Source organism: Neovison vison, chromosome 13, assembly GCF_020171115.1.
Source record: "Neovison vison isolate M4711 chromosome 13, ASM_NN_V1, whole genome shotgun sequence".
Lineage (NCBI taxonomy): Eukaryota > Metazoa > Chordata > Mammalia > Carnivora > Mustelidae > Neogale > Neogale vison.
Genome location: NC_058103.1, coordinates 104,446,117 through 104,472,901, shown reverse-complemented (window position 1 = coordinate 104,472,901; position 26,785 = coordinate 104,446,117). Strand labels below are relative to the sequence as shown.

At 44.8% G+C, this 26,785-nt stretch overlaps 1 protein-coding gene across 4 annotated transcripts in view; it reads right to left on the bottom strand.

Moving 5' to 3' along the window:
- TLN2 (talin 2) overlaps positions 1-26,785 on the bottom strand; it is a 428,022-nt gene that overhangs the window by 108,460 nt on the left and 292,777 nt on the right. For all 4 annotated transcript variants that reach the window (XM_044230578.1, XM_044230582.1, XM_044230581.1 and 1 more), the window contains 9 exons: positions 24,458-24,586; positions 23,153-23,266; positions 21,006-21,119; positions 18,471-18,605; positions 16,465-16,593; positions 14,224-14,326; positions 3,305-3,513; positions 2,104-2,223; positions 888-1,085 (listed from right to left, as the gene is read on the bottom strand). In XM_044230578.1, the coding sequence (XP_044086513.1) occupies positions 888-1,085; positions 2,104-2,223; positions 3,305-3,513; positions 14,224-14,326; positions 16,465-16,593; positions 18,471-18,605; positions 21,006-21,119; positions 23,153-23,266; positions 24,458-24,586 (1,251 nt within the window). The remainder of the gene's footprint in view (positions 1-887; positions 1,086-2,103; positions 2,224-3,304; positions 3,514-14,223; positions 14,327-16,464; positions 16,594-18,470; positions 18,606-21,005; positions 21,120-23,152; positions 23,267-24,457; positions 24,587-26,785) is intronic.

Sequence of the window (26,785 nt, the reverse complement as noted above, 5' to 3'; positions counted from 1 at the left end):
TGGAGTTGTCAAGGAGCTCCTACATCCCAGCCTGGCACAAACGCCCGGTACTGTCTGGCTACTCAGAGCCAACTGCACCCCAGAAGTTCCGACTCAGGGAAAGACACATTTCTCACCTGGTTAACTTTCTGCCTGAGAAACAACCATGTGTAGATAATACAGCCAGAGACACCCTGGGTATCTCCTTTAGGGAGTTCACAGGGGCTCCAGAAAAAACAGCTCTGTAGACTGCCACCAGACCAGTCATGTTCCCTTATTCTGAACAAGGGCTTTATCTGTTCATCTCAAGGAGGTAATTTTTTTTAAATGATTTTATTTATCAGAGAGAGAGATCACAAACAGGGGAGCAGCAGAGGGAGAGGGAGAAGCAGGCTCCACATAGAGAAGGGAGCCTGATGCAGGGCTCAATCCCAGGACCCCTGGGATCATGACCCGAGCTAAAAGCAGACACGTAACTGACTGAGCCACTCAGGTGCCCCTCAAAGAGGTAATTTTTAATCATTTGACACTTGGTATTAGACACAGTCCCCACCAATGGGCCCACTGAAACTCAAACACATGTTTTTTTAAACAATATTATACCACATATGAAATCTAGGACACAGAGCTGCCCTCCCTCTGAAAAGCTTAAGTAAACCATGAATCCTGCTGGATGATCGTGGGAGGTTATCCCTTATCTCTAAGAACCATTTCACACATAAGCTAATAGCGTCTTTAGGAATGCCAGGCCTGTGAGGTCACAGAGCTTTTTAAGCAGCAAACAGAATGCAATGGTGTGACCCGCTGACAGGTTCCCTGTGTCTGTTTGCCCAACAGGCCTCCAGGGAGGACAGTCCACCAGAAGAGACAGGAAAAGGTCCACTCCAGGCAGCCACTGCCGCACTCACCTGAGCCTGGCCTGCCATCTCAATGCCAGCATCCAGGAATTCATCGAAATCATCACTGAACTTGCCAGAGGCTGCGGCCAGCTCTCCACTCTGGCCCCGGGTGGCATGGACCACTTCCCCCGCAGACTGGTTCAGATCAGCCGCGGCTTGGTTCAGCTCACTCTGGGCTTCCTGGAAAGGCTTTGTGCTGGGAGGTAACTGCAGTGGGGAGAAAATGCACCCCCATAAGAACTTTCACTTTGCATTGTAGGAATGAAGGAAGGCTCTGCGGAGGCAAAGCCTCTCCAGGGCTGCCTTTCTGACTCATCTAGACTAAAAGGCTCTGTGTGGTCTGAGCCCACCTATGTTAAGTCTGACCTTGAACATACAGACATTATTTCATTCACTGAAATTTACTAAGCTCTTCAATGCTAGACACAGGGGATCTAAAAGGGGTCTGTCCTCAGGGTCTGTGGTCCCCTCAGTGGCATAGCCAGGGTTCACACCCGGGCAGTCTGGCTCCAGGATGCATGCTCTGAACCACCTCTCCACTTTGGATGGAGCCTCTCAAAGGCTTAGCTTTCTAGAACTAATAGGCAGATGCTATTAAACTTCAAATCCTATTCTTTCACACAAATAGCCACCAATTTTATTAGTAGCTGTTGCTCACAGCTTTTGTGAGGATCAGAAGTGTCACTGGTGGAACTATGACTGTTTGTTCCAGCTTGTTAGTCACAGCACGTACACTGCTTGCAGACCTGGTATGTGCCAGTCACCCAGCAGAGAAGAAATGGAGGAGCCCAAGCCACCCTCCCCCTGCCCCCGAAAGGGGTGCACAGAACAGGGAACAGGCTCCATGAGCGAGCAGCCTCCTGAGACTACTCACTGTCTCAAATGTCTTGAACACACATACCCTCAACCACCTGACCATCACCCTTGGCGATGTCCTGATAAGAAGTCAGAGGATCACACACCCACCTTTCCTGTTTTCACTGGGCTGGCTGGAGAGCACACAGCAACGAGGACCCAGAGAAAAAGTAAACTTTTAAAGCCCCACCTGGGAACTTTGCTGATGGCAACGCCGAACAAGGAAAGGCAAACTGGGAAGCGAAACGGGACTCCTGAGACAGAGGTTAGCTGCTCAGAGATCCCACAGAGGGGAGAAGGCTCCCCCTCCGCTCACACCGAAGGTGAGCCCAGCCCCCCAGGCACCCCTTCTCACTGCTCAGCCTCTCACCGAGTCCACAAGCAGCTTCTTGCTGGACTCGCCAATGCTCTTCAAGGCCACGTCTACATCCTTCTGTCCTGGGAGACAATTCACGCAGTTATTCAAGGAGTGAGAGACAGCTTTGGCCACCTGCAGAGGGAGAAAAGCTGCATGAGAGAGCCCTTTCCGTGCAAACACTGCTGCAGACGTGTGGGGAGCCAGCAGGGACAGTGCACGGAGCTGAAAAGCATCGGGAAATTATCTGCCAGCATCCAGCTGACACTGTTTACCACTAAATCACCACTGCAGCCTCTCACAGCAGTTAACATCCTGCCTCGGCAAAGGGGCTGACACGGTGACACAGGACACCTTATGTGCACCCGGCACCAGGCTAAGTCACCATTCTGTGACTCGAATACAGAAGTCTCCTATGTTATGTCAGGTTCTACGACAAAGAGGGCCACCACCAAGAGAAACAGAAAGAGCTCCCTTCCTGAGAGCCCCGCAGGGCTGAGTTCTTTGGGTCTCAAGGGTCTCAGGTGTGATCCTCTCTGTGACACTCCGGGGCCACCACCCCAGACCACAGCCCGCCCAAGAGCAGGAGGGACGCTCTGAGTGCTTCCAGACCAACTTGGACTTGCCCACATGCATCTCTGGGATGGGTGAGGGCTAGCTGTTTGCACTCAGGGGAAGGGTAAGGTCTTCAGAAGTGGGCTGTACCATTCCCTTTACGTAGACCATCTCCTTCCCAGCTTCCTGTTTAGAACTTCGCCTAACGGTCTCTAGCCCACTCACTTCATCAGGTTGGCAAAGACCCATCCGAAGAGGCAGTAGAGTGAGTGTACAACTTTAAGTGGCCAGACTAAGTCTACTATCTACCTCACCTCCCAGACTAGGGAGAAGAAGATACTGAAGCATACACGGGCCCCCAACAGACATGCTACCTCCTGGCTCCCAAAATCCCAAGGACAGATTTCAACAGCAGCACACCCCCCCCCCCGCCAGCCCCCATACTATCTGTTGACTCAGTCAAGCAGATCTTCTATTGTCGGGAGTACTGGGCAAGAATTACCAAAGTGGGTGTCGTGTACAGCCTCCACAGGTATGGTACTTTGGGAGGTTTTGAAAACATCCACTGACTGAACAATGTGCACAACAGAGAAAGTGCCCAGGAGAGAGCCTGCCAACACTACCACTTAGCAATAACCACAAGTGCCGTTCTGGGCCTCACCTGGGCTAGTCTCTGCTGACTATCAGCATCCCCAGGTGCAATCAGGGCCTGCTTGGCTTCTTGGATGAGCATGGCAGAGCCTTCCATGACGTCCCGTGCGGAATCTAGCATGGCATGTGCAGCTGCAGGGTCACTCGTAGACGCGGCCACTCCGCGGGCAGCCTGGGCCAGCGTCTTCAGAGCCTGGGCTGTCTCTCTCGCAGCCACCCCTGGAAATGAAAGCCCATCACACCTTCCGTTAGATTCTACCTAGAAGTCATACTCTACTTGAAAATCAGCCTCTAGGGGCGCCTGGGTGGCTCAGTGGGTTAAGCCACTGCCTTCGGCTCAGGTCATGATCTCAGGGTCCTGGGATCGAGTCCCGCATCGGGCTCTCTGTTCAGCAGGGAGCCTGCTTCCCTTCCTCGCTCTCTGCCTGCCTCTCTACCTACTTGTGATCTCTCTCTGTCAAATAAATAAATAAAATCTTTAAAAAAAAAAAAGAAAAATCAGCTTCTAGACCATAGCTTCCTAGAAAGGAGAGCACCCTCGGACAGTCGGTGGGGCTTCTTCTAAAATCTGAATTGCTAGGCTTTTCCAAGGAGTAGCCCATACCACTGGCTCTAGGCCAATCTAAGAGATGGGGGAAAGCAAGTGCCAGGCTGAAAGGGATTTTGCTCAGGCTCCCCTCGCCCTGCATGGCCACAGGCCTAAAACACCAAAGCGCATGGGATCAAGGACCCAGATGAATCTTTCAGATGCACGTCCCTTCCCAATTGTTGTTATTGGGTCATGACTTCTAGACAAGAAAGCAAGCAGTCCACATGGGTAGCTCGGGGCATTTTTACACATCTGTGAGCACATCACCACCAACCAGATGGTGTCAGAGCAGTTCCATTGCCTGCGTCCTTCCTCTGGCAAGAACCCCTCACGCCAGAAGCAAGCACTGTTGCAGCCTCAATTCCTGTAGACTAGTTTTACCAGTTCTTCAATTCCTTGTTGACGGAACCACAAGTATGTGTTCTGTGTCTGGTTTCTTTTGCTACCAGAACTTTAGGAGTTTCACCCATGTTGTTACATTCATTCCTCTTTCTTGCTACATTGTATTTCATGATACAAGTCACCATCTGTTTACCTGCTGCTCTGCTGATGCACATGTGGGCTGTTTTGTGTTTTAGGGTTATTACGAATAAAGCGACTAAGAGAGTTCTTTACATGCATGTAGGTGGCCAGATGGAATCATTTTTCTGGATAGAAACTTAGGAGCTATGATCTCCCTGATATGAGGAAGTGGTGATGCAACCTGGGGGCTTAAGTGGGTAGGAGAAGAATAAATGAAACAAGATGGGATTGGGAGGGAGACAAACCATAAGTGACTCTTAATCTCACAAAACAAACTGAGGGTTGCTGGGGGGAGGGGGGTTGGGAGAAGGGGGGTGGGGTTATGGACATTGGGGAGGGTATGTGCTTTGGTGAGTGCTGTGAAGTGTGTAAACCTGGTGATTCACAGACCTGTACCCCTGGGGATTAAAATATATGTGTATAAAAAAAAAAAAAAAGAAAGAAACTTAGGAGCTGAACTGCTGTGTCACAGAGTAAGTTAATCTTCAGCTCTAGAGGACACGACAAAGCCTTTTTAGAATGGTTTTACCATTATACACGCCCCTAGCAATGTAGCCGCATTCCAGTGCCTCTACATCTCAGCCCAAACTAGCTGCTGTCGGATTCCTTACAGCATGTCTTACCGTAGCCATTCTGGTGGGTGTGCCATTGAGGTTTAGCTCTGCTATCTCTAAGGGATAATGAAGGGGACCACATTTTCATACACTTAGTGGCCATTGGATAGCCTCCTCTGTGAAGTGGCTGTTCAGCCTTAACTTCAAGGCTAAGGATGATGGGATTTGGTGATACACTATGAATAGAAACTAGTTCTTATAGAGCACCACCTCCCATAGAATGAACATGCACCTTCGTACACGGCACCTAGCGCTTGGCATACCCAAGAAGAGGGTGAAGACTAGAAACACCAGAGCCTGTAACAAGGGAATCTGAATACCCTGAAAAACGCCGAGGAGCCCACCTTCAAGTGCATCCCACTAACTGCTTCACAGATGGGTGTGTCCTGTCCATGACACACTTTCAGAGGCAATGTGAGAGCTATATCTGGGGATTCTGAACTTCTGGATCAGTCTCTATGGGGGTAGAGAACTGTGAGGGACTCTGGTTAGAACATACACCATCTAAGTGAAAATGACCCATTGATGTCTTACTCACTCAGCTTTGAGGGGACTCCTGTCTCAAGACTTGCTAATCTGTCAATATTCAGGAAGTCACACAGCTGGCACATAACTCTACAATCTAATCAAGGCAAATTACAAAGCTGCCAATCTACCATTCATCCCATGGCACTTCTGGATGGAGCACGCAATATGGGAGAATTTTACACAAAGTGATTTTTATGGCAAAGGGCAAGCCCAGAAGAGAAAACACAGAAATAAATAAAGCGAAGGTGAAAGAGAAAAACAAGCTAGGTAGAGCAGTCAGTTCCTTTTTATGTTTAAGCTTCTGGCATAGGGTTGAAAGATGCCCTTGCTCAGAAAGACACCAGATGTGGTTAAGATCTCATCTAGCTCTGGCTTTGCTGCTGATGAGCTGTGTGGCCCAGACTGCTGCCTTTTCCCTCCAGGGCATCCAGGTCCCACAGGTTTTAGGAGAGGCTGAGATCACTGCTCTCACTGTTGAAAATTCTAGGCTGTGATTTCGAGACATCTCCTCTTGCCTTTCCATTTATTAGACAGTCTCCTGAGTCCATTTCTGTTTGAGCTGTGTATGACTTTGAAGGAATAAAATGGTTATCATACACAATTAGGTGAGTCATGTGTACGCAAAAATCATTTACTGAAAAACCTTTCATAGACCCAGACAATTTTTTAAAAAGGCGGAAACCAGAGGAGCTGAGTGCCAAAACCTTAGGTTGATCTATCCCACGTGTTTTCCGCTGAGGATCTCAAGGCATCTCAAGGATCCTCTTTGGAGGCATCAGGTTTCAAAAAAAGAGGAAGCTGCACCATCAAAGGAGTCAAACAAAGATGATGAGAGGCTGGGGAGCCCAATGACCATCTACGGCTGCCCAAGGCTCAGTTCAGAGCGACTTCTCGATGGTAGTGATAACACTCACCAGGGTTCGGGTCTCCCAGCAAACACCACCCTCCAGGAGAAAATGTTCCTGCAGTTCAGGGTGCACTATAAAGCCAGAACTGCCTGTGGGGAACTCAAAAGCAGATCGCTGTGGCAATAACCACAATCCTTTGAAGACACAGATTGCTTTCACAGTATTCTTGCTATCTGGATTTTAAATCAGTTCAGGAACAGAGCCTTAGGAAGATCCACCAGTGATAACTGACGTAGTGCAATGCTTTGTAGTGGTAGTTACTGCTGACTGGCATTCACGTAGGTTGTGTGTGGATGGCACTAGCCCATGTGGCAAAATCCCAAGGATAAAAACCTGGTGTGATGTAGGTTTTTAATCTGTCGCACAGGATCTGAAAAGGGGTCTACGTACAACTGTGTTCAGCTCAGCAGAAATGTACTTTGAATACTGCCCCGGCCAAACAAAAACACATCTGTGTTAGAATCCAGCCAGTGGGCAGCTCAGGTGTATTCCTGAATATCCCACATACCTGATTTGAGGATGAGGGAGCTGAGACCCAGGAGAGGCTGCCCACACGTGCGCGCTCTCTTTGCTTCCCATCCATTTTCCAACATGCCTGCACTTGCCTTCAACAAGCAAAGAGTGATTCTGTTTTTCCCAAAGCCAATGGATGCTTCCTAAGTCCCTCTCTTCGGCAACTTTCTGGGCAGCAACCACCTCTCTGACTCTAGAGATACTCCTCTCTCTCGGTTTCCTTAATCTTCTCCAAGGCTGTATGTTCTCACTTCCTGCAAAGACCTCCTTCTTCTCAGTGAATATTAGGTTCTGCAGGGTTATATCCTTTTTCTTACTTTATCATTCCCCCTAGGCAAACTCACCCATACTTCCACAGTTTTAATTATTAGTATCACATTAAACATTTAAAAATTGTTATCTCCCTCCCAGACTTCTCCCATGAGTTCCAGAGGCCAATTTCTAGCTGCCTAATGGGCATCTGGACTTGGGACATCCTCCAGATGCTTCTAGCTGAATGCATTTACAGCTGAACTTAGCATCCCTAAACTCCAGCCCCTGCCGCACCTGCCCATGGCCCCGTGTTTCCGCCATGGTGATTCACACACGTCTTAGCGTTGTCCATGTTGCTTTCCTTACTCCCATTATGGTCAGTTCCTGACCAGCGTAAGCTAAAGCCCAAGAGCTTTGAGGTCTCGCTTTAATCTATCCCTTCACTTCTGCCACAGGCCACACCCATCTCTCATATGGATGATGGCAACAGCCTTCACGCTGGTCTGCCTGCCTCCAACTTTGCCTCCCTCCAAGTTCTCTGCATACGAGAGGAAGGGCAACCTAGCTAAAAGAAAAACTAAATCATGTCCATTGATGAAAACTCTTCACTATTTTCACATGATCTTAGGTGAGGTTTTTAATGATTTAAGCAGAAGTTAGGAGGTTCTTTAGGATCTGGCCCAGCCTCCCTTTCCGGCCTTCACTTCTTACTCCTCACCTGCTTGCCTCTAACCTGAAGCCTCCCCCGGTCACTTGGCCAGCCTTCTTTCCTCTTACCCTTTGGGACTCCATACAGTGCTCCACTTTCCCAAACACCCATTCAGCACCCGCCAAGACGAAGCGGAGCTATTTCGAGGCCATTTTTCACACACAGACTAGACAGTCTGTCATCCGGGTGTTATCGGTGTCAGAAGATGCAGCCTGTGGTCTTCCTTCCACGCAAGAGTCCATTTCATGAGCTGCGCCAGAGCCGGCAAGATTCCAGAAATGTGTAGAGCGTTTTGAAACATACTTTTCACGTACCCTCTGCTTTATAAGAATGTATAAATACGTTTCCTTCTCCTTGAATGCTAAATAAGTGCTGAACAATCCTTACAACCCTGATCAGGGGGCCAGTTCACTCCTGATGGTTTCCCTTACTCTCTCATTAGCATAAAAGTCTTACTACTGCAGGTACTCTATTATACTAGAGAGTACTCTTCGTGTGTGCTCCTATTCTTTCTATTCTCCAGGTAATAAACAGACACAGTTTAAAAAAAAAAAATCCAAGGGGACTTTGATTATAGTAACGGCAGAACAGTTTAATGCAGATCAATTCCCCTCAGAGACACAACTAAAACCACTGGAAAAATCATATAAAACATCTGTTTGACAGCAGTGGAGAGAAACCAAGGCACTAAGAGGGATTACGATTTTAAAAGAAAGAAAGGACGTTGCGGGGGTGGCGGTACAGGGCTGCTCTTCCCCTCAAGGCACTCCTTCATTCGGAAACTGTTGCCTAGAAGCTGAGCAAAATTTCCTGCAATTTCATGGGGCTGGGAGGATTAAAAAGCAACAGTTCTGAGCCTATGGAAGAGAATGGCCCTGGTAAATGTTACAGATGCTCTGAAGGGATACACAAAAATGCCTATGCCCTAAAAAACCAACTGGAAATAGACGGCAAATTTCCAGGCAGCTCAATCCCTGCTCATCAGGCCAGTCCCTGCTCGTATTATGGGGATCTGCTAGATGTTCACTACATGCCAGAAACAAAGAATAATCCTCCATAGGGAAAGAAACACAATTCAGAGTCTCACACTACCTCTTCAGTTTAAAATACCAAAGTCTAGAATTAAATTAAAAAATATCAGAAACACCAGGAGGTAGGACCAACAGCCGAAAAACAAGAGGAGAAAAATGACAAACCGGGGACATAGGCCCACAGGTGATCCAAATATCAGAATTACTGAACCAGGACTTCAATAACTTGTGATGACTAAGTTGAAAAATTAGACGGCAAAATACAAAATTTCAGCAGAGAAAGGAAAGTGCAAACAAACTATCGAATGGCTAGTCTCAAACTGAAAAATGGGACATTTCAAATTAAAAACTTGGAGAAGGCTGAAAGCAGAAAAGATATGGCTAAAGAGAAGAGTGAGCTACAGACCAATCAAATGAGAATATTCAGAATAAAGCACGGAGAAAAAAAAATCAGAGCAAGTAACAGGAAAGATTAGGGGACACATCACACAGTGAAAACACCTGACATTTATGGTAACTGGAATCTACAGAGAAGAGAAAAAAAAAATGGGGGCAGAGACAGTATTTGAAAATACGGTGCTTGAGAATTTTCTAAAACTGACCTAAGACAACAAGTCCCATTTTCAAGCTGTACAAAAACCCACAGCAGGATAAACACCCAATAAAATTTCTCTAAGCACATTGCTTGAAAAAAAAAGACTGAAAAATTCAAAAAGTTAGTAGAGAGGAAAAAATAAAACCACAGTGAGACTCTTGACTCTGGCAAACAGGGTTGTGGAAAAGGAGGTGGGTGGAGAGAGGAGGTGATATAAGGTGACCCCAATATATCAGTAATTACATTATAGGTAAATGGAACAAATACTCCAATTGAAACAAGAGATTAACGGGGATTATGGGCAGTAAAGATGGCACGTGATGTGACAGCACTGGGTGTTATACGCAACTAAGGGATCACTGAACATTATATCAAAAACTAACGATGTATTATACTATATGTTGGCTGATTGATTTTAAATAAAAAATTTAAAAAATTTTAAAAATTCAAAATATTAAAAAAAAAAAATTACCTTCCCAAAAGGAGACTGATGGCTTTCTTCACAACAGAAATAAAGGAAGTCAGAAGACAATGGAATAACACCTTCAAAGTTCTGGCAGAAAAGAACTGCCAGCTTAAAATTTTATGAGTGAAATTATCTACCAAAGATAAAGGCTAAACAAAGGCAGTTTTAGACAGACAAAAATGAAGAGAATTTGTTACCAGTAAAGTCACACTGGAGGAAATGAAGGGAGTTAAGGCACAAAGGAAATAATCCCCGGTGGAAACACATGGAGAGGGAGCAGGCATACAGAACAATGGGAAGGTCAATGTGGCAGTGACTCTAAATGGATACTGACTGTAGGAAACGTATGGAGACTGTATGGAGGGGATTAAAATATCTGTCATCATTCGTGGGTTCTGATTATGCAAAGAATGAGCAGAAAGAAAGGTAAAAGGAATTAAAGTGTCCCAAGATTCTTGCACCGTCCAGGAAGTGGTGAACACACTAACTTATATTAGACTTTTAAAAATCCTACGAATTTTGAAAATTCATAGACTAGTCAATGAATATATAACTAACAAGCTAAACAAGGAGAAAGAAGCAGAACTTAACAGATACATATGAATCTGAAGACAGGAGAGAGAGAGAGAGAGAGAGAGAAAGGAACCCAGAGCAGGTAAGTCATTCAGAAAACAAAGAGTAAAAGGACAGATTCAAACCCCAATATATCAGTAATTACATTATAGGTAAATGGAACAAATACTCCAATTGAAACAAGAGATTAATGGGGTACCTGGGTGGCTCAGGCAGTTAAGTGTTTGCCTTCGGCTCAGGTCATGATTCTTTTTTTTTTTTTTAAAGATTTTTATTTATTTCTTTGACAGGCAGAGATCACAAGTAGGCAGAGAGGCAGGCAGAGAGAGAGGAAGGGAAGCAGGCTCCCTGCTGAGCAGAGAGCCCGATGTGGGGCTCGATTCCAGGACCCTGGGATCATGACCTGAGCCGAAGGCAGCGGCTTTAACCCACTGAGCCACCCAGGCGCCCCTCAGGTCATGATTCTGAATCCCAGGACAGAACACCATATTGGGCTCTCTGCTAGGTGGGGAGCCTGCTTGTCCCTCTGCCCCACCCCCTGACTTGTGCTCTCGCTCTCTCTCAATAAAATCTTTAAAAAATTAAAAGAAAAAAGATGTTGCATCAACAACCCCTCCCTTTGCAAAACAATTACATGTTGCTCATAAGATACAAGTTAAATAAAAGTATACATTAAAACTGAAAATGGGATAAGATATGTCATGCACATTACAATGAAAATACAATGTATACCTTTTTTTAAAGAAGTCAGGCAGTTCTACTGTAACAACAGCAATAGAAAAATCTATTCATCAAGAAACAGTTTTGAAAGTGAAAGGTAAGCCTCAAGATAAAAGAAATACAAACATGTGATAAAACAGTAGTAAAAGGAAAATCTAAGTAAGTGGAGGGACATGTCCTATTTGCAGATTAGAGGCCTCAAGAATGTGAGAAGGTCACTTATCCCCAAACTGATTCACTGCAACTCCAATTAAGAAAAAAAAAAAAAAAAAGAACAGGGTGTTTTGGGGGTAGAAACTGCCAGGTTGATTGTAGAATTTATGTGGAAATATAAAGGGGTAAGAAGAGTCAGCACTACTGGAGAAATAATGAAGTCAGAGGACTCATATAACCAGGTATTAATACTTAGTATAAAACTCAGTTATCAGCAAAGTGTGCTACTATGGTAGGGACAGGCAATCAAATCACTGGAAAAGAAGTAGAAGATCAGAAGCTGATTTGCATTCAGCTTTCACTTAAGGACCAAAAAGCACCGAAGACCACTGGGAAAATGATGATGGCTTCAGTGAGTGGTGCTGTGTCAGACAGATATCCAAGAGAAAAAAGAGTGTGGGCTCTCTTTGCTCATATGTAAAACTCAAATGCAGACGGACCACAGTTCTAAATATAGAAAGTAAAACAACAAAGCTTCTAGACTGTAACAGAAGAGAATATCTTGATTTTAGAGAGGAAAAATTTTTAAAAAGGACATAGAAAGTTAGCAACCGTAAAGGAAAAACACTGTAAATTGAACTATATTAAAATTTTTAAAAAATCTATTCATCAAGAAACAGTTTTGAGGATGGCGGGGTACTAGGAAGAGGTGTCTTTTCAGCTGGTACCCCAAAGTGAGCTGATTACCTACCAAAGAACTCTGATCACCCATGAAATCAGCCTGAGATCAGAATTATACACGTCTGGATCTCTACAGGGGCAGAAGACGCCAGTGAGCAGGTAAAGCGGAATGGGAACAGCGGACTGATATCGGAAGATAAACAAAAGGGGGAGGGAGCCAGTGAAAGGTAAGCCTCAAGATAAAAGAAATACATACATGTGAAAATTCCAACTAACACGAAGATAACTCAAGGTTGTTGTTTTTGTTTTTGCTTTTTTTTAAAGAGCAAAAGGCATGAACAGGCACTTTGAGATGACCAAATGGCCAATTAATACATGAAAAAATGAGCAATTGCATTGCCCATCAGGGAATTACAAATTAGAACCATAATATGATACTATTACACACTCAGCAGAATGGCTAATGACATTGGCTGACAACAGAAAGTGGAGAGAGGAATGTGAACAAATGGAGCGTTCACACACTGCTGGAAGGACAGAGCTGGGTTATTAGCACAGCCTGGGACCCAGCACGTCCAGCTCTAGGTATTTATTTAGAAAATGCTTATTTACGTTCACTAAACAGCATGTACGAGAACTTCATAGCTTTACCCATCAATGGTACAAAGAGTCACCAACAGGTATATTCACATAATGAAATATTGCAGGAAGCAACAGAAAGGAAAGAACGGCTTCTGACATCCTGTGCATCTCACATCATAATGCCAGAAAAAGCCTCAAAAACATGGACACACCTTGCATGATTTCATTCATAGTTAAAAACAGGCAAATCAACTTGTGCTGTTACAAGTCACGGGTGTTCACCTCTGGGGGACAGGAGGAAATACAATGACTGGCAGGGAGCGGGCTGAAAACGTTCCACCACTTGGTCTTGGTGGTGGTGGCTGGGGTGCATTCAATTCATAGTAACTCAGGCAGGTACACATTTAGGATGTAACCGCTCTCTTCTGGATGTTTATTACACTTCAATAACAATGTATACCTTTTTTTAAAGAAGTCAGGCAGTTCTACTGTGTAACAACAGCAACAATCAACAACCACCTCTCCCATTTCATTCCCTTCCTAGAGCCACTCAGCTCTTTGAGCTTTCTTCTGACACATCTCCTGTTTCCCGGTAATGGGCTTATAATGAATCTTCTCACTGTTTCCATTTTAGGAAGCTATAGGCTTCCTATTCTGTCTACTTCCTATTAGAAAGACATTTCCTTATATAAACCTGGTGATTTTCCTAGAGCTGATAATTACACAATCTGTTTCTATATAGCCTTCTGTTTAAAGGTGTCTCCTGGGGATGCCTGGGTGGCTCAGTTGGTTAAGAAGCTGCCTTCGGCTCAGGTCATGATCCCAGCGTCCTGGGATCGAGTCCCACATCGGGCTCCTTGCTTGGCAGGGAGCCTGCTTCTCCCTCTGCCTCTGCCTGCCACTCTGTCTGCCTGTGCTTGCTCTCGCTTCTCTCTATGACAAATTAAAAAAAAAATCTTTAAAGGTGTCTCCTGCCCTTATGGGTACCTTGTATCTCCAGTATTCAAACCCCCTCAGGGTTCGGCAGCACAAGTCAGCTTGTTTCTTGCCGGCTGCCCTACCCCTGAAGACTTTTAGTTTTTGTTCATTGGTTCTATTCGTTATCAGTCATCTGCCTCCTTCCATCTCTGAAAATTTAACTGGCATCTTATTTGTTGTCATCCTTTTTTTCTTAACATTTAAAAAAAAAAAAATTCCTTTAGTGAGATTTCAAGAGTCATACAGAGACAGTCCTCAAAGTTTGTAATTACTTTTTCTAATAGTCTAGATGGGGTGATCCACAAATAATTTGGGGCATTCATATTTTATTCATCTTTATATGCTTAGTTTCAAGCCCAGTAACAAGCACGTGGAAAGAGCTTGAAAAGTCTGTAAACTGCTGTTGAAAAACAAAGTTAGGTTCATGGCCAAATCAAGGAACCCCCGTGGCTGTCCTCCACCGCCCACCCCAGCTGCACCTGGCCACAGGACATCACGAAGGATGTGGGTCTCACCTGTGTAGTGCTCATTGCCTTGAGCAGCACAGGTCAGAAGCTGGGCCATGGACGAGCCCACTGCCTTGGATGTACTTCCTAGGTCTTGAGCGCATTTTTCCAGCTGTAAGAATATCCAAGGAGGAAGACAACTTAGAAGAAAAGCAACATACACCTAAATCTTAGCATACAAATGATGCACATCAAATCGTGGTCCTCAGCTTTGCCCCACCTGATGGCATTGGTGCTAAGAGTAAGTAGGGTGACAGAAGGGGAAAGAGCCCATGCTTGAGAATAAACAAACCTGGGTTCAGGACCCTGCCCTCTGCTTCCTTCCCCCACATGCTAGCTGTCAGAGACTGGGCAGGTTACCGAACCTTTTCAGGCCTCGGTTTCCTGAAGAGATCCTAATACTTAAGCTTAGCATGTTCTCAGAATCAATGTAGGTACTCAACAAATGGTAGCTATTAGCATCATGCCTTTGGAAGCTAATTTAGAAAGTCTGCAACAAATCCTTAGTGAGAATTAATTACGCCTTGGCAGGAAGTGGGCAGGCATCCAGCGGTACCGCCTTCCTGGCATGTGGGACCACTAACATTGTTCATTTTGATCTTTATACTTCGAGGAGTTCTAACCAGAAGGAAATGCAATAGAAAAAGAGAGGTTTGCCCTGGTACATGAGATTATGAAAAGGGGCAGAGTGCTTGCTTCCCACGAACAGCACGTCATCTTGCTTTGGAAACGGAATAAATAATTCAGAGAACAAACTTACTGAAGGCTCAGGGTATGGATAATTATTTGATTACTAGATGAGGGACAACCTTTTGGAACAGAACCTTCAGGCATACCACGAGAGTGCAGGAAGGCATCAGAGAATGCGTGCATTTTTAAACTCCATAACATCGTTTTCCAGGATAGGCAGTGCCTTCAAATATAAAAGAACCTGTAGCCAACAATATGTTCTGGCCAACAGTATGTTCTAACACAGCACACATATTCTTTTGGGGGCAGTTTCCTTAAAAATTACACAGGGCTTCTTGCATTCTAACAGACCAGCAGGTTTCTTTAAAGGCAGAATCATGTGAGGGCAGCCTCTCTCAGGTTCCCTGGAGTGCAGGAGCTTACAAAGGGACACGTGAACTACATCATGATGCTGCCAGCCCTGTGGCCAGTCCTGACTTGATCATTAGCTGGGTGACCTTAGGTGACTTAACTCCTCGGAGCCTTTCTTCATCTTTGCAATTAGCAGGAGCATAGTTTAACAAATAGTTTCTGAGGGCTTCCTAAGTACCATTGGTCCATGGTACATTAGGGGATCCAAAGAGCAGCAGTAGGCCAGAGGGAGGGATCAAGAGCGTGGGCTTTGGAGTCCTGTGGGTCTGGATTCAAACCCCAGTTCTACCATCAGCGGGCAGACACTGGACAGAACAGTGACAACCTACCCGGGCACCTGTGTTTTCTCAGAGCAAAATGGCATCCACAAAAACTCACTCATCAAGGTTACCCTCAGGATAAACTAGACTGATTTTGGGCACACGCAGTGTGTACGATGTACTTACCAAATGACGGCACTTATTAGCACCATTCAATAATGTGGAAAAGGAGGTACACACAAATGAGAAGAGCTGGTAAAATTTTAGTCAAGAAAACCCTGACTCAGGCGTCACGAGGCACCGTAACATGATCAAATTAGAGCTTTGTCCCCACCATTCCCCTGGATTGTAGACTGGATTCCAGTGCTTTGCTGTTGTCCCTTCTAGTTGTCTTGCGTTAAGTCGATGTTTTTTCAAATCATGCCTGTTGAAAATATTTCCTGTGTCTATCTTTATGACCTCATTGCTATCTGTATTACAGATAAACTATCTGAGACACAGAGGAGACGCAAGACTTGTCTACAGCTGGTTGAGGACACAAGCTGGAGCCAGAAACAAGAACTTCTACTTTGAAACCCAGTTCCTCCAGCTGTGCTGGACGTTCTTCTCAGAAAAAGGCTGTGGGATCAAAACACAAGGATGTGTCTTGTTTATGAAAAAGAGTGCATCCCCAGCCAACCTCTAGCAAAGCAAGACACAGAACCATGACCAGGGGCCCCTTCTGGGCCATCTTTACCTCAACGCATTTCTTAAAAACGGGGCTATTCTAGGGCTTTGCCTATAAAATGTGTGTGATTCAGGGCCACCAATTCCAGCTTCTAAAAATGCCTCACCGTGATCTTGACATGAGGCAGAGTCCCAACCCACAGCAGGCTCTAGCATCCCTTACCGTTTCCCCCGGAAGCGGTTTCAGCTGACTCTCCACAGCAGCCATCTTGGCGTCCTGCAGTTCACTCTTGAGTGTCTGCACGGTGCTCAGCGCTGAATCAATTTCCATAGGACCACAGGCTTCATGGGCCTGGCAACAGAGTTGGGAATATGTGTACAGTCTGCCCGGGAAAAGTGTCCCCAGTACTTTGCAACGCACCCAATGCCTTTCTGGATGTTCCCAGTGGTTCTCCAACCCTGGCAACAGGAAGCCAGTGGAGTATGTGTTTCCTGATAGAACAAAATCAACCTTGGTCTGTCCTGACCTCCCTAAATAATCAATTATGTATGTCTCATAAGTGGATATACTTAAAGTCTCCTTGAAGCTATTTTTATCCAAAATGCATCTGTCGCTCAGACTAAGAGAATCCTTCTTCAGTGTGTCTGGGTTCTAGGGAGAGAGAGCACCTAGCACAGAGGCTTGAAAAGCATGTGGTGAGTGGCTGAAGAAGGAATGAACGAATGAACCCAGGACTATGGGGACAAGCTGTTATCAACCTTACTGAGTCTCTACAAAGTTCTAGACTACAAACCATTACCTTTCCATACTGAAAATCACAAAAAGGATTTTTCTTTTCCTTAGCAATTGTTTTAAGAAAACTACTTCATTCTCTTGATCATTTAAGATACTGGTCTCCAAATGCTTTGATCACATCCCCCTCCATTTACATGTTAATAAATTATCGGTGTAAAATTATAGACCAGTATGTCAAATACAGGTAAATCGTAATTTCTTTCTTTATTTTTAGTTAACAGTGACAACAAGAGCAGTAAATACTAACTGACTGATTGCTATGTGCCAATGGTATATAGTGAAGAAACTGAGGCACAGAGAGGTTAATTAACTTGCTGAGGTCACAAAAAATTAGTCGATGGCAAGGCCAGAATTTGCATGCAGGCAGTCTAACAGCAGAGCTTCCACTCTTATATTTTAAAGACTTAATATCTTTTTACACCCACTTTGAGGCTCACAGCCTCAAAATAGTTGAGGTGTGACTCTTCCTAAGGCTCACTAATGAGACTCATAAAATGCAGATGTTCAGGTTCTATGACCACAGACTCTGACTTAGCTGCTCAGAGGTGAGGCCTTGGAACCTGCATTCTGAATGCTCCCAGGGGATTCCAGTGCAGATGGTCCCTGGACCTCTCGTTGAGAAACACAACTTGAGATATTTTTTTCCAGCTGAACATTATCCTAAAACTCTGGATATTTTCCTTTGGTGATGCAGTACACTGTTCATATTAAGGATTCAAATCAGCTTCTAACCTTCTCCCCTTGCTCATGTATGAGGCCTCCAGTTCCGATAAAGGGATCGCTACAATGAGGAAAAATGAACTCATGCCAGAATGTCATGCTAATAACATATCAAACAGTACAGTAATGAGGCCTGTTGATAAATAATAAGTGCTAGAGACAGAAACTCATTAATCCTTAATTCTGTTCTATTGAGGACCTTGTTAAGGTGGACGTTCCCATGTAAAATGGGAAAAGTTTTCAGCGCAAAAAAGATAATATAAATACCTGCCCCCCCCCATAAATTTGCTTCCTAAATAACTCACTAAATCCACAAAATAATACCTGGAAGATATGATCACTTATTCTGGCCTACAATTTATCTGGCACCAAGAAACTGATGACTAACTGTCTCCCCTAAGATTGTGAACAATGGACCATCGCTTGTTCCCGGGGTACTGGGGAGGGGGAAGGAGCATATAACCTGAAATAGTTTAACAAAAGTCCTGTGCAACTGGAAGGCGGGTCAACTAAGTCTAGGAGAGTGGCTAAAAATGGCCAAAGCTAAGTTACATGGGCATCTTTTAAAGATCAAGCAAACGGAACAGACAGCTCTGCCCAGAAATATGCCCAGCAGTGTTCCGGTCCTGGGTCATCCCCAGGTCACATCCCACAGTAAGGCATCTGCAGCTCCGTTCCCAGCGAGCTAACTGCTGTGACAAGGGTCCACTTGCCTTCTGCGAGGCAGTTCGCAGCTCCGCCAAGCTGGTGGCAAGGTTCTTGGCACACTGGCTCAGCTGCATGGCCGCAGCCTGGTCACTCACAGTGGGCACGGCGGCTTTGGCGGAGGACACCATCTTGCTTCCAGGCTGTAAGGAGATGAGCAGAAAGCAAGACGGTGCCTGAGCAGCAGAAGTCAGAGCAGAGACCCAAACAGCCATGCCACAAATCAGTCAGAACTTACTGAGCCCTAAACCAAGGAAGACCGCAACCATCTAGACTACCCCTGAAAATGGCCACCCCAGATCAGAGACGCTAGGGCAGTAAGCTCTAGAAATGTTAAGAAAAAGAAAACAAAGTATGCATCACGGAGAGGGGGCAAAATAACGAAATTCTCATTTAAAACCGATTTCAAAGAGAGTTTATTAAAAACATTTCTTTGTGCTTCTTAGAATAGCTCTCTAATCTGTGTCTCAGATACATCCAATAGACTGCTTTAAAAAATGTGGGCAGATAAAATGAAAGAAAATGACCTGTCACATCACATCTCACTAACCAGGATAATCTCACCATGCATAGATGTCTGTATGCATGCATATATATTTCCAAAAATAAGATCATACTATTTATTCTATTTTCCAAACTTAAGAGCTGTCTAGTATTCTACTGTATGTATCTTAATATTTCTCAGTCCGGTGGTGTTGGGTATGTTTCCATTTTTCCGGTGTAATAAACAATAGTATGACAAAAGCTTTGTAGCTAAAATTTTTCACACATTCATAATTTTCTTTGTATAAAACTTTAAAAGTACAATTTGGACCAAAGAACAAATTGTTTTAGGGGTTTTAATATACATGATATAAAACTGTTTTTAGTAATGCTTAAATAATTTAATTGTCAGAAAATAAACATTAATGACAGAAGTTAATATTTTTAATATTTAAATAACACAGGAGAATTCATTAAAAAAAAATATCAGCCTGAAATGTAAGTTGATAAACTCACTTAATGAAAACAACTGAAACATGAAACCCATTTAACATGTGACAATCAAGGAAACGCAAAGTCAAACAATAAGAACTTCAAAAATTATCAACAACCTAGTTTTTAAATGCTGGAGTCCCCAACTTGGAAAAGATGTATAAGAAAACGTGCTCCATCCATGCATGGCCACACATAAACTTGGATTCATTCAGCCTTTCAGATGGGCCATTTTACAACACATACGAATGAAGTTTAAAATGTTCTCAACTCTTTGGTCTGTTAATTCCATTTCCACTTATTTCTAACTTTGCCTTATTCTTGCTATCTTCTGATGTGTCTGTGATGGCAAAATTAAAAGAATGAAAGGAAAAGGAAAAATAAGAGCGGGGACAGAGTGGACCCTGAAACATATCTACATGGCTCTATCGTAATAGAAGCCTCGAAGCCTGCCCACAGAGGGGACAACCCAACTGGCTCCAGGCCCTCAAACCACCCCAATGAAAAGAGAAACACATGTCCAAGCCACAATGCTCAACAGCCCCGAGATAAAAATAAGCCACTTGCAATCCTATTTCTGGGAATTTATCCTAATAATTCAGGAGAAGAACAAATATTTGAGCACACGTGATGACTTTTGTCCTATCACAGGTTGTTTATGATGGCAAATAACTGAAAACCACCTGTAGGTCTAGTGGCAAGGGAAGAGCCAAGCAGAGCATGGCTGTGGCCATACGATGGATGACTTAAAACCAAAAATGCTCATAATACAAATGTTAACATGAAGGGCAGAGTCTACACACAATAATCCCAATTTCAAAAGATGTATACAGGGGTGCCTGGGTGGCCCAGTCGGTTAAGCATCTGCCTTCAGCTTGTGCTGGAGTTACAGCGCTTGGAAAATTAGCCCAACGGATGTATCAGTGAGTCCTGTAGGCACAGGTTCAACTAGAAAAGGACAAGGAAGAGGATCTGTTCGGGAGATACAAGTAGACGGGAAGTGCCAAGGGATCTGAATACAAGGAGTATGTAAAAAGGGAGTTTTCCCACCACTTCATAGTTTCATTTTATTTTTCTTAAAATGAATCTACCCCTTAGCCAGCAAAAACAGACAACACTTAGTAATTGTACCACTGCCACAAAAAAAGATCCCACCTTTGGAGAAGATGCACTTACCACTTCTTTTACCCCCAGTCTGTGAATCACAGCATTAGACTCTCTGGAAACTGGCAGACCGAGAGCTCTACCTAGTAGCAGGCTGTTCAACAAAACTTGCTATCCTATGTTTTCTCTCATAGAGGAGAAATAAAGATGAGACTCCCAAGAGAAATGGATTATGGGCCATCTCCCAGGGCAATTTCCCTGCACAGCAGCATTCTGCTTTGCCAAGCTAAATCCACCTCTCCTGAAATTGGAAATACAGTGGGAAGGCCTTCAAAGGTCTGCTCACTGCAAAGACTTGGCTGTGACTGTGGAACTGGGTAATTCTTCTCCCTAAGGATAAAGGGCACCCCCTACCCCACGGGTGGGGGAGCTCTGGGCACAACCCAGGTGACTGCTTCTGTTACCTGGAGAAAGTTCTGGCTGGAGATGATGAGAGCCAGCTGGGCGCTAAGGTCTTCTGCTTGGGCTTGGCTCCCTCGCACCCCCTGGACCAGCTGAGGGATGTGGTCGGCCACCGCCTACAGGAAGCAAGGAGAATTAAAACAGAGCACAGCTAGCAAGACAGGAAGGACCCCATGGACAACGTTTTTGGGATGGGCTATTCCAGCAGGGCCATGCTTGTCCCAAACCTTGCATTTACCCAGCACTTGGAAGCCAGCTGGGTCCTTAAAACACCGAATCTTAACACAGTACCTCTGGATAGCTCTCTCCCACACACACTCCACCCTGTGCTCCTGAAGGTCCCAGTGCATTTAAGCACAGTACAAGTCTCCGTAAGGAGGTCTGAAAAGCATTTGCCCACTTGCACCGAATACCAACCTGGCCAATTACGGTTTAGAGTTTCAAAGCAAACAAAGAATCTTTACAATTCACCAGTGGATAAACTCAAGTCACATAGTGTAATGAAGAGAAAAAAGTAAGAGAAGTCCTCATCTGCCAGCTGAAGTCTCTCCTTCGATCTCTCACTTGGCAGGTATGCGTTCTGGCCGTCACCTGTCCTGTCACTACGGTTCTTCACTCTTGGAGTAGCCCTCCTCATTTCTCAAACTGGAAATCCCAATGCCCAGGGTGGAGGAGGAAGGAGCAGCCTTTCGGTGCCGTAGGAGACCAACCTTCTACCTTTGCTGTGTTCTCCCCTCTGAGACCAGTGCTCACCTGACTGGCCAAGTCCTCAACGGTCACAGCACAGTAGCCCCCATTGCTGATGAAGGTCCTATGTGTATACCAGCCTGCTGACCTATTTTTTTGGGGGAACCCATTCCAGCAAGGGTTAAAAAAAAATACTTCCATGAGATTTTTCCTCAGATTCTCTTCAGGACTGGCTCCAGTAATCTGGGCCACTTTCCTCTCTCCTCTGCAACCTGATACATAGTAAAGCTCTTGCTTCCTGACATGACGCCCCGGCACTGAGTATCTTCAGTCTCTGCAAAAACGGGAGGGGGTTAATCCACCCTGTAGGACTGTCCTGGACACGAGGAGCAAGTGCTCTCTGAGAAGGGTTTTCTTACCTGTGCTGCCGGGTGACCTGAGGCTCTAAGAGACAACACACACCCCCTACAGAAGCCTGGGGGCTTGCAGGAAAACCCCTTCATTCTCCATATAGTCCCAAGGACCAGGCCTTACTCATCGCTGAGTCTTTTCTGCTCTTCAGGTTGTGGGGGGTGAGGGAGGCTCAGAGAACCCAGAATCAGGACTTGGAGGGCTCTGGCTGGTTCTCTTCAGAAGTAAAGCCGTCTCTGAGGTAGAAGTGGTAACCCCTCTCCCATGTGAATGGTGTCACAGAGGAGATGAGAAAAAGGGGGGATAGTGCAGTCAACTCTCAAACACTGGCTCAGACTCAGCTTTCCACTCATCCCCCACTGCTCACTGCAAATACCTTTGAGATACTCCAGGCAGACATACTGCCAACACGTGGGCAACAGTAACACAATTATACATTGTGTCTGGCACCATTCAGGGGTGTCCTGGGACAGCGAACTTTTTGGGCCTTCAGAAGCAACAAAGGGGTTCACTGCACCCTTTGGGGCACATTGGCTTCAACATGCCATCAAGGTCCGGGTCTAAGAACAAATGCGTGACAGAGGAGAGCCCCAAAGCACATGAGCCCTGAGGCCTGATGGGATGAAATTAATGCGGGAGTCCACGCGAAGCAGGATTCAGCACACACTGAAGGCTGAGGCCCATCTCTCAGAAGGAGAAAGGCACTCTGGAAATTCAATGCTTTGTTGCCATTTCAGAGCCCTAAAATGGCCTTATTAATGATCCTCCTTGATTTGGTCTCTTGAAGAAAAAGCCAAAAATCTAGACAAAGGGAAGGCAATGGTGGAAAAAGCACCATACTCTCCCTTCAGACACAGGCCATCCACTTATGAGACAAAAACCAGATGCGTGTGTGTTGGTGTGTGTGCGCACACCTGCAACATGGGAGCCTGAGCACACTCCATCGGGGCCTGGGTGATCAGTCGTAACCGAACGATCCCAGCACCTGGCCCCCTAAGGGCCGTCAGCGTCATCCACAGCAGACCCGGCTCTCGGGCGGCCAGAAGCTCACCTTGCAGCTCTGGACCAGCTGCTGCTGGGCAGCGGGGTTCTTGTTGGACACCGCCGCGTTCTGGGAGGCGGCAATGGTCTGCGTGGCGGCGGCTGCGGCCTGCTTGGCTGCCACCTGGACAGGAGAGCAACAGGAGGTGAGCCAGGCTTTGAGTGTTCCCTGACACAACACACACAGATACGTACCCCTCCCACTAAGGGGCTGGCACGGGCGAGCTGCCTGTCTAAGAAAGGGCGCTGCAGGCCCAGGCCCTGCCTTCTGAATGTCACCGATGAACCTCGTCTAACAATACCCCATTATCTCAGTGTGCTTTACAATCCTCGGGACAAGCGATAAAGACAGGCACGCTTGAGAGCTCAGGTTCCAGTGTTCATTTGTCTCTCTCCAAAAGATAAGGGACAATTAATTCCAAGACCACGATGGCACTGATAAGTGGCATCAAGTCTAAATGGTTTAGGGGAGTTGTTTTTTTTCCCCACAAGCAGGACAAACGCTGGTGTGCTCATGGCTCTCCTCTGGCTGCCTGTGGGAAGCCTCGCTTCAGAAAGGTCCAGACTTCCCCACCTGAGAACTTAATTGTGTCTGTCACATCCTTCCAAGAACAAGGAGGCCAGTTTTGTTCCAGAATCCAGCAGACTACATGGAGGGATTCATCAGACAGGCAGGTTCTAGGCCTCCAACCTCCCAAATTTTAGTGTAAGAGTCTCCCGTTAACCTTTGTGAGAGAGATTTATTTTCTTACAGACTTTGTGCCTACTGCTACTTCCTTTTTTCTTCACCCCAGAGTAAGTACATGCTCTGAAAAATGACAAAAATATTTTCTTATGACTCTATCCCCTATCTCTCCGCCAAAGCCTGATCCCCATTCTCCAGGCTTTCCAAGTCTGTATTTTCTACTGGGAGTCCTGACAGAGTCATTGCCTCTGACAAAACAAGTAAATTGTCAGCTAAATGTCCTTTCTGAACATGGGTATCCCTTAATGCCAGGAGGACAAAAATTCCTATTTCCTCCTAAAAAAAAAAAAAAGGAATTCTATTCAAGAACGCTAAACTCAGAACACTTTGCTTACTGAAACCATGAGGTGAAGCTGTTTTTCAAAGTGTCAGTGTGCCATTGAACCTAAATGGACAATGTACCTAAAGCAACATGTCAAATTGTTTATGAGTATCTTAACTATTCAACTCCATCGTTCATCTTGCGGTAGCTTCCTTTATACGGGCATGGCCTTATTCATTTTGGTACTCTTCCAAGTAACTCTTCACAATCTAAAATAGACATCCTAGGAAACCAGCCTCTTCACCCACCTCCAATCGGTTGACAATTTTTTTCTTGATGGCGTTCTGGGCAGCGGCGTTGGTTGCCACCCGGAGACCCTCGGCAGCTTCTCTCAGTCTCTGCTGCTGGTCTTCATTCTCAGGATTGGCTGCAGCCCCCTGAAGAGGAGAAAAGAGAGATTCTGAGAGGTCCATGGGGCAGCGTGCCATAGATGCTGAACTCGTGCCTTCTGTTTTATTTTCTCCTGGTAATATAAAATATGTGGAAGACAGAGCAAACACGTCAAGCAGTATCTTTACAATACAGATGTTTCGTCTCATAACAACATAAAAAAACTACCAGGGATGTTTAAAAACTGCAGCAGTAAACAGGAGAAATCCAATGGTAATAATTAAACACTTGAGATCTTAGCCTTGGTCATCCATGTAAACTAACTTGTGGTCCGATTGCCATGGTTTCAAAGATGTTAAGATAAACTCCCCACCCCTCCCGCCCAAATCTCTCAGGGAGAATTTCATTTTAATTGGCACGACAGACACACGTCACTGCTGAAAGACTCCCGTCTTGCAACACTAGTTAATGTGGATGGGCTAAGAACACAGACAAACAGGGGCATATAAGGAAATATATTTGCCATCCAAATATAAGGAAACGCTGTTCAAGAAAGACTATGCCTAGAAACCGCATTCCTGGAAAACCTGAGTTGGAGAGGACAGCCAAGCAGAGCTGGTACTCCTCTGCACCGAATAATGGGAACTATCCCATGCTCCTTATCTTGGCAGGGAAAGAGAAAGGCGCCATGCATGGCCCATGGCCACACTGTGTTGATGTAGCTTCAAGTGTCTCAGGAAAGCAAATGGATTTTATTTAGATGGGTGGAATTCTGAAGTAGGGAAAAGGCTAACGGCAATGTGGGAAGAAGATATAATTTTAGGGAGCTTGGGTGGCTCAGTTGGTTGAGACTTTGGCTCAGGTCATGATCCTGGAGTCCCAGGGTCAAGTCCCACAACAGGCTGCTTGGTGGGGAGTCTGCTTCTCCCTCTGACCCTCCCCCTTCTCATGCTCTCTTCTCTCTCTCTCTCAAATAAATAAAATCTTTAAAAAAAGAATGCATAATTTTACTGCACAGTAATTAACAAAGACTTAAAGCACATCCAGCTTTCCACTCCCACCTGCAATAGAAGCAGAGATTGAGATTTTCCTCACGGAGTCTGGATGTTCTCAGATCAGTTCTTAATATATGCAGGTGAATGAGTTTTTTTTCATGAACACTTCAGGGTGATAACATTTGCTCACAAGGCAGAGACAAAAGCAGAAACACACACGCCAATTATCGAAAATCGATTTTCCCATGTCTCCATTTTCCAAATGGGGCCAACTTGCCAAACTGACCCTTTACAAGAACCTATTTCTTTGAACTATTTATAAAAGTTATAGGAATTCAGACCAAAAAAAAAAAAAAAGTTATAGGAATTTATCCTGGCTGGAATAGTTTTAACATCTGTGACGGAAGTGTTCTGGCAATCCTTTTGAAGGGAATCTTTCATTCTTTCAAACTGCAACACTCTAAGTAGTCTTGACTTTGTTTTTCTAGCAACAAAAAATAATTCTGTTTTGGTGTTTCACGTGTGAAAGATTGTTTGGGCTACTTTTGTATTCTTTTATAAATTTAGGAAAATCATTTTATTTCCTTGGTCATCAGATATTTAAACCACTCCTACACTTGCCTTCCTCTGGTATTTTGGGCAGCAGGAAACCATCATTTCTGCACTTGAGTTTGAAGTGGGCAGGTGGATCCTTCCTTAGCAACATCTCTTTCAAAATGAATGTCCATTAGATATGAGGTACTAGTCTTGGTCCAGAATCTTGGTTACTGATTATGAAATGTATTTTTTTCTGGACATAAATATATTTTTTGGAGCTTTAACCATCATAGATCCTTTAGCTTTCAACAAAATTCAGCCAATTAAAATACTGTCATCAAGACCCTGTGACAACTTTTAACTAAAAAAATGTATAGAAACACTATTGTCTCATCTGATAGAAATAATCAGAAATAAGTATGTAAACAAGTTTCTGTTAATGTGGTATATTCAGTAAGGTCTGGTGAGCACCAAAAATCTAGAAACAGAAAATACACAATGGTCCCAGCTCAATCCTGATTATGTGATAGTAGGCTTAATCGTTTCAAGTTTTTATTTTCCTATTTGTTAATAGGGATTGATTAGATTTTGCACTAAGCTTCTTTCCAGTCTTCCAGTTAATTTTTGTGCCAGCAGATGAAAGTTTGCTTAAAATAGCTATGCTTAGACTTAGAAGCAGGGGGCAGAATTCATAAAAACCATAAAGAAATAACC